Source organism: Benincasa hispida, unplaced genomic scaffold (genome assembly GCF_027475165.1).
Source record: "Benincasa hispida cultivar pf3 unplaced genomic scaffold, pf3_genome.v1.1 HicScf347, whole genome shotgun sequence".
Lineage (NCBI taxonomy): Eukaryota > Viridiplantae > Streptophyta > Magnoliopsida > Cucurbitales > Cucurbitaceae > Benincasa > Benincasa hispida.
The window spans coordinates 1-12,315 of NW_028326434.1; the positions used below are offsets into that span (position 1 = coordinate 1).

A 12,315-nucleotide genomic window follows, 5' to 3' on the forward strand; every position below is an offset into this window, starting at 1 on the left:
AAAATAAAATACTGCAAATAATTATTTAGATTAAATTTTATCTTTCAATTAACTCTACTGTAAAATTAGAACATAATTTAAAAATATTATCTCGAAGTTAGAATTTTGATTCCTTTCTATTTTGTATAGGAAGAAGAATCTCTTTTCAAGAATATATTATCGTTGGTGATAACATTGATTTGATTGGAAAAGTGTTACTAATTAAGAAGGATGGTCACTTCACATTTATGTCTATGTTGTCATGGCCCAAAGAACGATAAAAGGCTCAACCCTATATTTTTCTTTGGAAAAAACTTTTAATTGTTCATCATCTTTTGTGTCAGTATTTAATGAAATTGTGTCACGTGATACATTTTTTAATAAAATATTTTATATATTTTGTGAATAAACGAAAGGAGAATAAGAAGAGGTTGCACCTAATCATTCACTTTTTTATTTTATAAAATAATGTTAAACTATAAAATTTCTTAATTAAAATCAGGTTAAAAATCACTTTTAATCCATAAACTTTTATAAAAGTAAAAATTTAGTCCAAGAACTTTAATTTATAATAATTTAGTCCTTGTATTTTCAATTTTGTAGTAATATAATCATTGGACTTTAGTATGTAACAATTTAATTGTTGTAATTTAAAATTTGTAATGATTTAATCCTTATTGTAGAAATCATTGTTAATGATTGATGAGATTTTTTTGCATAAATAAACTGATAAACTAATTAAAGACTTTTTTTTTTTTTTTTGTAAATAGAAAGTTGGCATCATCAAATAATAAGAATTGAAGTCTATTTTTGATAAAATATTTTTATGTTAGCAACTGAATTGTTACAAATTTGAAAGTACAAAGACTAAATTGTTAGAAAATTAAAAGTATAAAAACTAAATCATTATCAATCAAAGTTTAGAGACTAAATTGTTATTTGCATGAAAGTTTAGAGACTAGAAGTGTTTTTAAATCTTAAAATTACCGTTGAACTTGTTTTAAAAAATAAAAGTAAATAAATAAATAATAGCTTGAAGTTTGTACTTTATATAAACCTAAAAGTTTAAAAAATAATCTAAAAAGTTTAGGAAAAAAATTTAAAATTACCCTTAGTTTTGGATGGGACTATTAATACTTGATTTAAAAAATAACCATGAACTTTCAAAAAAAATTTTAAAAAAATACCCTTAAACTTAAGAAAAAGTTTAAAAATAACCTTAGTGTTAGTATATGAACAAAAATTATTAATACGTCGTTGCAAAAATATCAATAAACTTTCAAAAGTTGTATTAGTATTCTTCATCTTTCAAAAAAAGTTTTAAAAATTGTCATTACTGCTTATGTAACACCCTCTTCCATATCTTTTCAGCTTCAATTATCTATGACCTAACACTTCCTATTTCCCTTTTTTTTTTTCTCTTTCTCAACACAACCCTTTGACTTCCATTCTTCGTTCCCATCCTTTGAACATTTTTTTGTCACTCATTTTGTTACTTCATGTTAACTGTTTAATCTTTGTTTGCCTACAAAATTATAGTAAGAAGAAAGTGAATAGTTAAACCACTAAATGATCTTATGACTTAAATAGTTAAATGTTTCAACAAGATTGCATGTTAGGTAGTTGATGAGTGTGTTATAATATGTCATTTGAGTTTAATACACAAAAAAGAGATACATGGATGTTATAGATTTTTCTACCATGTATAAATTTTTAAACAATAACTTATAAATATTAAAAAAGAAAATCAAAGTCATGAATCATTTTTATAATTTTGAAATCAACAAATATTCTGATGATATGTCAAAGATCTTTCAATTTATATCATATTTTTAATCTCCAACAAATCTATTTAATCACCACAACCCAAAACAAAATCACAGAAGTCCCTGCAAAAAAAAATAAAAAAAAAATAAAAATTAAAAGATTAAAAGATTAAAAAAAAATAAATGAATTTCTTTGTACTTCTTTTGATCATTTTTCTTCAATCTCTCCAAATCATATTTTAGCAAAAACCATAGGTAATTTTGGAGAGGTTGGGAATGGAGAGCTACTAAAGATACCCAATTATACAAGGAATTCTAGAGTTGGCAACGGGTCGGATAGGGTCGGGATACACTTCCCATCCCTGTCCCTAGGGATTTATAATCCTCATCCTGCTCCATTCCCCATTTTGAAATATCGGGATCGGGGATCTGGGGATCGGGTCCCATGACAAAAAAATTTCCATCTTTGATTTTTAATTATTGTTTTTATTAAAAATCAATTACATTTTTTTGTATTATATTGAAATTGTAAATATTTTAGATAACAAATTAATGTTATATTATTTTATTTATTTAAATTAATAATAAAAATATTTTTTTATTTTAAATTTAATATAAAGTTAAAAATTAATTATATTATGAAGTTAAATTAAAAAAATATAAAAGGCTAAGCTACTGTTTTCTAACGTTCTTTTTTTAAAAAATATATATATCACAACTAAAGTTATAATCTAGGATTATATTTTCAATTATTAGAATATTTTTTTTATTTCAAAATTATATAATTGATGTTTTATGATTTTGGTTTATATATATATATATATATATATATTAAAAATAATAAAAAATTATTCGAGGTGGAGTTGGGGGTGGGACGGTGATACTGTCTTCAATTCGGGGTTCCGTTTTATGTCTCCAGTCAAACTGAAGATCCGCCACTCCGATTTGAAGATCCGCCACTCCGATCAAAGCAATATCTGCAGGGATTTTGGCCAAGCCTATGGTACCACTAATATATTCAAATAAAATAGAGATAGTATAATTTTGATTTTAAAATAAAAAAAAAAAAGATTTATTTATGGTATAAATTAAGATTACACACTCCTAAAAATTACAAATACATTTTCTACTATATATAAATATTTAAACAATCAACTTCAAAATATTTTTTTTTTAAAAAAAACCAAAATCATAAAACATCAATTATATAATTTTGAAATTAAAAAAATATTCTGATAATTGAAAATATAATCCTAGATTATATGATATATATTTTTCTTTTTTAAAAAAGAACGCTAATTGATATATGGAGGTAGAAGATATTCATCTCAACCTCCTTTGCCTAACCTAAATTGGCATGCCCTACTCCAGTTAGGCCAGATACATGCACAAAATACACATTTGTTCAGTATCTTTAAAAATTATTAAAATCTTATACCATTTTTTTTTAAAAAAAACACTGAAAAATACATTATAAGTAATTATGATTTGAAAAATGATTTCATAAAAGAAATTTTATGTATAATTTTCAGAGAATTTATCGGTGTGTACCTCTAATATATTTTTATCTATTCAAATAAAATAAAATGGTATAATTTTGATTTTAAATAAAAAAAATATTTATTTATCGTAGTACAATAATTTAAACTAAGATTAGACTCTCTTAAAAATTACAAATACACGTGGTTTTTAAAGATTTTTCTACGTATATAAATATAAATTTTTAAACAATCAACTTCAAAATATTAAAAAAAATAAAAAAACCAAATCATAAAACTCCATTTATATAATTTTGAAATAAGAAATATTTAATTGAAAATATAAGCCGAGATTATAACATTAATTGTGGTAATATTTGTTTTTTTTTTTAAATAACAAAAGTGATATATAGAGGTGGAAAATTCAAATCTCAACTGCTGTAACTTATTTAAATTGGTTTGACTTGTTCTGAACCTGCATACACAATTATTAAAATCTTATATCATTAAAAAAACTGAAAATACATAATGAGTTAGGATTTGAACAAAAATTTGATAAAAGAAAATTTATTTATAATTTTCAGATAATTTATCCACCATGTATCCCTAATATATTCTTATCTATTCTATTCAAATAAAATAAAGATGCTATAATTTTTATTTAAAAAAAACATTTATTTATCCTACCATTAGGTCCTCTGTAAGATTACAAATATATGTTGTTTGTTACAGATTTTTCTACCATGAATAATTTTTTAAATAATTAACTTATAAAATATTAAAAGAAATAAACAAAATCATAAAACATTGTATAATTTTGAAATCAACGCAATATTCTGATAAGATCAATATCGTTTTTTTGAATCTCCAACATAAATCTATTTAAGTACCATAAACACAAAACAAATCACAGAAGTCTATGCAAAGAAAAAAAAGGTTCCTAAAAAATAAATATGAAATTCTTTGTTCTTCTTTTGATCATTTTTCTTCAATCTCTCCAAATTTCAGCAAAAACCTTCAATGTGGTTAATTATGGAGCTATTGGGAATGGATCTATTGAAGACACTCAAGTAAATATGAATTTAATCTCTATTTTGTATTTTTGTTTTGGGTTTGGTATTTTTTCCCCCTTTTTTATCTATCTTCATTTTAATATGAATGTTTTAAATAGGCTTTTCTTGACGCTTGGAAAGCTACGTGTAATTCTTCAGATTCTTCTCCTATAATGACGGTTCCTGGTGGCAACTCATTTTTACTTCAACCTTTCACTTTGGACGGTAGCAATTGCAAGTCTACAAGTATTAGCATTGTGGTTTGGATTCTTTTCGAGATTTTTTTTATTTAGTTAATGTTATTATTATAAACTTTTTCCTTATAATTTTCTATTTAATTTTCTTCTAAAATCTTTTTATATCATTTACTATTTTTTGTTTAGTTTTCTTTAGGACTGAATGATAGAAAAAAAATTGTTGTACAAAAAAATAGATTTTATTTAAACTTTTTTAATGTTTTGAAAGCTATTATGAATGGTTATAATTTTTTTTTTCCAAAAATGGCTTATTTTTAAAATCACAAACACTAATAATGATGGTGGAAGAGTTAGTATTCAATAACATATTATTTGGATCTTTTTAGGTTACAAATAGTTTTTAATGATTTTTTAATTTAGACTTAGATACTCAAATCCTAATAACTATTTTTCTAGGGTTTGGCTAGATACTCGAATTATAATTTTAAAAGTGGGGTTTGGTTGTATTTAAAAAAAAAATACTCTTGAATATTCTAGTTTTTGGTTGGATACACAAATTATAATATAAAATTACTTGTATATTACTATTACTAATACGAATATTTAGTTTGCCCACATCTCAACCTCCCATTAAGTGTTATATATATTGGTAAAGATCCTAACGAATTACACATTAATTATTATATTAATTTGTGATCTTTCTAAAATTTATATAACCTATTAATTTTGTTTTTTTTCTTTCAAATTAGATTGATGGAGAATTGATTGCACCAAAAAATCCATCAGCTTGGAAATATAAGGGAAAAGAATGCCGCCAATGGATTTTATTAAAGCATATGAAAGGTCTTGTAATTAAAGGTTCTGGTACTATCAATGGTCGAGGAAATACTTGGTGGCATCTCTCTTGCAAAAATAAAAATAAAAGGGTATATTTTCTTTTATCTTAATTAATTAATTTATTAATTTACTTTTGAGTTATTGTCACTTTAGCAATATTTTAATATTATACCTTTGAAATTTAATAAGAACTTTTTGTTTTTTTTAAATCTTTGGCAGTGTTGTAGAAGAAAACCAACGGTAAGTAATATTTGATTCCATTTTTGTTTTTAATGCTATCTATGCAAAAAGAAACATTAGATTATATTTAATTCAATCTTAATTCTGAAAACATAAATTTTCAGGGTCTAATTTTGGAACATTCAGAAAAGGTGCACATAAAGGATCTAGCTTTTAAAGATAGTCCCCAAATGCATATGGCCATCGAAAGATCAAAATATGTATATGTTAAAAACTTAAACATTCAAGCACCAAGTGAGAGTCCTAACACGGATGGAATTCATATCCAACATTCTCGAAAAATCGTTATTAGTATGTCTAATATTCGCACAGGTAATAGACATATCTACCAAATTATTCAAATATAATTTGTCACGTGATATGTGTAGTGAGATTAGTGCAAAAAGATGAGTAAACTAACTATTTTGAAGGTGGCAAAATTTTCAGGAGATGATTGTATTTCAATTGGGGATGGTTCATATAGAATCAACATCTCTAGCATTGCCTGTGGTCCGGGACATGGCATTAGGTGATAATGTTTGATTATTTATCCCTCAATTAATTACATTTAACATTTTAATTTCTTATTTAAGCATACAAATTATTTTGTTTTGTTATTGATTTTTTTACCCTTTCTCAGTATTGGAAGCCTTGGTAAACATGGTGGACATGAAACTGTTGAATTTGTCAACGTGAAAGATGTAATTTTTACGGGTACAACCAATGGAGCTAGAATAAAAACGTGGCAGGTAATTATTTATTATATAACCCATAGTTTATTTTAAAGTGAACCAATTTATTTATAACAATAGTAAAATATTATTGTTAGTTATAGACCATCTATTAGTATTAGTGATAGATATATATATATAAGTAGATAGTGACATTTTGTTATAGTTTTATTATTTAAATCAATTACTCTATAATTAAACAACTATATTAAAGTTTGGGGTTGGAAATCTATAAATTAAATGCCTTATTTAAAAGTTTTAAATTTTATATATTTTGTACTTAGACCATGGGATGTGCATTTTGAATGGCACCCATTTTTGTACATTCCAACAATTTGTCTAATCATATAATTTGTCACATAGAAAATTACTCTTTTTTTAAATATTTTAATTAGGTGATATTTGAGTATATCCCAAGATGCTCATCCCTATACTTCCACTTTCCATTACTCACACCACAAAAATAGTTAAAAATATTTTAAAAATAAATAATAATAAGGGTGGTTTTCAAATATATAGCAAGATTTCAGAATTGGCAATGATAGATAGACACAAATAGAATTCTATTTATGAAATTTTGTTATATCTTGTAAATATTTTCAACAATTTTACCATTTGAAATAATTTTTTTTTTATAATAATTTGCCTCATGTCACATTACGATAGGACGATTTGGTGGGATACACAAAGATTCTCCGAGATGCACCTAAATATTTGTCATTTTAATTTATTTTCATTTATGTGATGCTAATCTAACTCATAGAGGTGAGTGCATCTTATGATATATCTAAATATTTGCTCATAGGAGATTATTTGTTACTAAACATATTTGCTTGAGTTAGAGTGCTTTCTTTTTTTAACTTAATTTTGTATTGTATCATTTTTTTTCTTTTTACTTTTCAATTATTCTTTGTATCTTTTATATTTTGAGTAGGAAAGAATGCTTGTCATTGCCACGTGACAACTATCCAATAAAAAATTGTCATGTGCGAATTTTTTTAAAATAATTTTTTTTGTGTGTGTAAAGAGAGGGGAAGCATTAGAGCAGAGGGATGTAAGAAAATGAGTGTAGTCAGACTATACCCAAGTATTACTCGTTTTCGGCCCAATATATCTCGATTATTATTATTATTAGTTGATATAGTTTATGGTAAAAAGTTATGATTAATTTCGTAAATAATTGATCATATGTGAATAGGGTGGGAGTGGATATGCAAGAAACATCAATTTTGAAGGCATAATTTCTCGTGGCTCATCAAATCCAATCATCATCGATCAATTTTACTGTGACCACGAAAAGTGCAAAAATCAGGTAATTAAATCTATTTGGTAATCATTTTACTTTTTCTTTTTGTTTTTTAAAATTAAGCCTATAAATATTATTTCAACTTCCAAATTTCTCATTTCTCATCTAAAAAAAAGTAGCATTCAATAAGTGTCTTTGTTTTTAGAATTTGGCTAAGAATTCAACTACTATATTTAAGAAAAATGCAAATTATTAAAGAAATATGATGAAATAGGCTTAATTTTAAAAAAAAAAAACAAAAAAACTAAATGGTTACCAAATGAGTCCTTAATAATTATTATTTCCATTCTAAATTTCTAGGTTAGGATCATATTTTATCGATCAATCTCCAACATAATTTTCGAAACAAAAATAATAAATTTATTGTTGTTGCAGACTTCAGCAGTAAAAATCAGCAACGTAGTGTACAGTAAAATATCAGGAACATCAAGGAGTAAAATTGCAGTAAATCTTGCTTGCAGTGAGTCAGTCCCTTGTAGAAATATCTTTATGAAAGATATTGAATTGGGGTCTATCCATGAAGATGAACAACAGATCACATCATCTTATTGTGGAAATGTTGTTAATGGACTTATGGATGGAACTGTAATTCCCACTGTTCCTTGCTTAAACCCAATGAGTTGGTAGATTTTTCTGGTGTATTTATATATATATATATGTTTAAAGTTTGTTAGGCTTAGCATAATGTTTTTTTTTCGTTTAACAATTGTGAAAGTGAGAAATCGAATTATCGAGAATTGATTGATGGTGAAGGACTGGTTTTAAATTAGGTTTTTAGTTAATGACTCATTGATATTGATGTTATATAACTTTAGAAGGATTATTATCACTTTGAATATAATTTAGTAAGATATCTTTTTGGAAAGTTTGAGCTTTGTTGATTTTAAAAAAATATATCGTTTAACACTTAATATCACAAAACGTTCTCATAAATTGAACATTTGTCATTCAAAGTAAAGTGCTAAGAAGATTTTTAATACAATGGCTACTCATGAATCGCAATCTACTTCTACAAATATTAATACAATAAGGTCGTATGATTCATTAAGTAAAGTTAATATATTAGAGTTTAGTAAGTTTGTGTTTGAAATGTAGAGTTGTAGAATTTTTCGATAAATATAAAAAGCAGAGAAAGAGGAGAAAGTGAAGTTACTCAGAAAAGAAGAGGAGAAAAGAGGAGAATATGTAGTCGGTCAATAAATATAGTGTTTACTATTAAAGTTTTAGTTGATAGTGTTTACTATTAAAACTGAGTTGTTTAAAGTGAATTATTTAAGAGTGTATTTGGTTTAACTTTTCAAATAGTTAATTGTGAATAACTTTTTTCAAACACATTTTTTTCTTCAGTCAATCAATAGACCCAAACTCAAGTGTAAAAAGTGTTTAATATAATTTATGAGTTAAATGATAAATTGTCTCCAAACTTTCATAATTGTATCTATCTTATTTATGTATTTCATGAAGTTGTAAAATTTTGAGGTTAAATTATAAAAAATGCCCTTGAAGTTTCAAAATTTTCAAAAATACCCTTAAATTTTAAAGAGTTCAAAAAAATACTCTTGCGGTTAGTTTTAGATGAAAACCGTTAAAGTTTTGTTTCAAAAATACTCTTGCGGTTAGTTTTAGATGAAAACCTTTAAAGTTTTGTTTCAAAAATACCCTTGAACTTCCAAAATATTTCAAAAATACCCTCAACTTAATAAAAATTCAAAAATACCTCCCTCGTTAGTATTTGTTTGAAGTTTTCAGTTCGAAGAGTACCAATTTTAATATAAATTATATAGATATCCTCATTTTTTTCCACATAGGTACTCTCATGTTTCTCTTAATTTTCCAATTCTTAGCGTACACCAATTTTCTCGGCAAAACCAAAATCAAAATCAAAATCAAAATTTTAAGTTAAAACATAAAATTTCAAAATTTCAAAATCAAAATCTCATCTGAAACATACCACAATCAAATAATCAGCCTAAATTGTATTGGTTCTTAGGAATGTAGTATTTATTTTAATTCTTAGATAGGTTATTGAACAAAAGAAGCCATTGGGACATTCTAGATGCAATTCAGGCTTAAATGGAGCAATTAGCAAGCAACGGAAAGCAAAACGGTGAAATCAAGCAACGAGAGGCAGCAAGCATTTGTGGCGCCGCAACGCTCTCCATTTGATATGCGCACATGAAGATGCACTCCTTCCAATTTGCTCCAAGGCATTTCATGAGGGGCTTCAGCATTGGTATAAATTGGTATAAGCTAAAAATGGGAAAATTAAAAAAAATATATGAGAGTACTTATATGTACGATAACTAGTCAATAACTTTTTTATTTGACTATTTATCATTTTGGTAGGTTTCAAGAAGAGATTTTGATATTGAAATTTTGTGAATTTTGTGGTATTTTATGTTTTAACTTAAAATTTTGGTTCTTGTTTTGGTTATTGAAACAATTGGTGTAAGCAAAGAATTGAAAAATTAAGAGAAATATGAGAGTAACAATATGAGAAAAATGAGGATATCTATATAATTTATTTTAAAATTGATTCTTTTCGAATTTAAGAAAACTTCAAACAAGTGGAAATATTTTTTAATTTTTTTATTTATAAAGTCATTTTTGTCATGAGGAATTCACGGTTTTTGTTCAAATACTAATGGTAGAAGTATTTTTGAACTTTTATTAAGTTAAAGATATTTTTGAAATGTTTTGAAAGTTTATGAGTATTTTTTAAACAAAATTTTAACAATTTTAAAGGTATTTTTGAAACTTTTGAAACTTTAAGAGCATTTTTTTTACCGAAAGTGTAAAAAGTTCAGTGCATTTTTTTTTATAATTTAACCAAATTTGAATATTTACATGCCTTTGAAATTTAGAGTCATCTATCATATACAAAATAAATCTTTCATATCTCACCATTCAAATACAAAATAAATATCTTAACCATAATTTTTTTTGTAATATATATAATTGGACCCGACCAACCCATCAACCATTATCAAGTCAGTATTTAGGTTAGAGATTTTTACGTAAATTGTTATTTTTGGATCATAATTTTTAAAAATGTATTTTCTTTTCTATTTTTTCAATGAAGGCTTTTTGTAATTTTTGTGGACGGTTTTATCATTTTTTTTAATTTTCATGCATAATTGTTTTTTTGTATAATTATTCCATTTTTCTTTTTTTTTTCTTTATTTTCATTTTTTCCTGATTGAATTGTGTGTAATTATTAATTGAGCCACATTTTGTTGTTTTTTGTATATTGTTTAATGCCCCCAAGAATGATTATTCATATTCTAATGCATTTTTAATTACTTTTTGTTTAAAAAACTATTTTTAATGATTCTTGCTTTTACTCTTCTATATCTCTCTTTCATTTGGTAATAGAAAGGTTTGTGTGTTTTTTCTTCATTTCTCGATTTTTGCATGCATTTTTTTCGTTGTCTTCATGCATTAGTTATCCTTTTCCACTCGTCTTCATCTTCGTTTTTAGCATGCATTTTCTTCATGCATTCATTTTTTTTTTCGATTTTTAACATTTTTTGTTCGTTATCTTCATGCATTAGTTATCCTTCTCCACTTGTCTTCATCTTCCTTTTTTGCATGCATTAGTTTTTTTTTTTTCGATTTTTAACATTTTTTCGTCTTTGTCTTCGTTCTTTTTCCCTATTTTTTGCAGATTTAATATGTTGTTTGAACGTTCTTCATTAATATTGGAATGGGTTAGTTTCAAATATTAAAATGTTCAAATGTTCAAATGTTCATTATACATTTTACTTTTTTTTCTCATTGATTTTTCTGTTATTTCATTTTTTTTTCTGTTAGTTTTGTTTTTTTCTCTGTGTATACATCATGTTTGTACAATATATACTTTGGTGTATATTATGTATACATTGTTCAGTTTGTGTACTGAAAATGATCATCCTGAAAAATATGTTTTTTTATGTATTACCTTTTATAGGATATCTTACTGCTCAAAATTTATATACTGGGGTATATGATTTTGTTGTATCATATATGTATATATGGCATATGTGTTATTTCAGATTTTTCATACTAAGGTATATATTGAATGTATTGTTATATTTGTTTGTATACTAAAAATGACCGTTATATATGATATAGAAGTTTTTTAGATAATCATTCTGTACTTATGTCTTATTATGTACTATATTTTATAGGTACTCTTACTGTTCCAATTTTATATAACAGTCGTTTCAACGAGAGAGATAATTACATTATTGATTACAAAGTAGCTGAAATTGATTTTCATGATCAAATGTCATTCCTTGAGTTTCAACAATTAGTAGTCGATAAGATAAGTAGTGTAGGAAATTGTGGTAACGTTGAAATTATTGCGTGTGTTGGATCTAAGGATTTTATTAAGAAGGATTTGAAACTTAGAGAAGATAATGACATTAGATGGTTGTTCTATCTGATTTCTAGTGGTGAAAATTTTGCTCATTGATTGTTGTTTTTTCAAACAACCTATCAATAGTCTTGGATGGTATACATCCCAATGAAGCTATAAGTAATATTAATGATGATGGTGGTCATTATTACGAAACAATTGATTTCTTGAAGATTTCCTAAGATGTGTTGTTGAATGTTATACGCGTTATTGCAATTAGAAATAACTTTCAATACCAGGCTGTTTAATCAAATAAGCAAGTTTTGGTACTTAGTTTTCCTGTCAATGGATGTAAATGGTCGCGCCGTGCTCGTTAAATTAGAGATGATGGGAGTTATATGTGGATAATTA

At 25.4% G+C, this 12,315-nt stretch overlaps 1 protein-coding gene across 1 annotated transcript; it reads left to right on the plus strand.

Annotated features, from left to right (window-relative positions):
- Positions 1-2,654: 2,654 nt before the first annotated feature.
- On the plus strand, positions 2,655-8,192 carry LOC150030288 (putative polygalacturonase At3g15720). The gene is made up of 8 exons (XM_090309854.1): positions 2,655-2,748; positions 4,232-4,293; positions 4,395-4,535; positions 5,529-5,549; positions 5,654-5,861; positions 5,976-6,057; positions 6,169-6,277; positions 7,941-8,192. The coding sequence occupies exons 1-8, from the start codon at positions 2,655-2,657 to the stop codon at positions 8,190-8,192; spliced, it is 969 nt and encodes a 322-aa protein (XP_090165980.1).
- Positions 8,193-12,315: the final 4,123 nt, after the last annotated feature.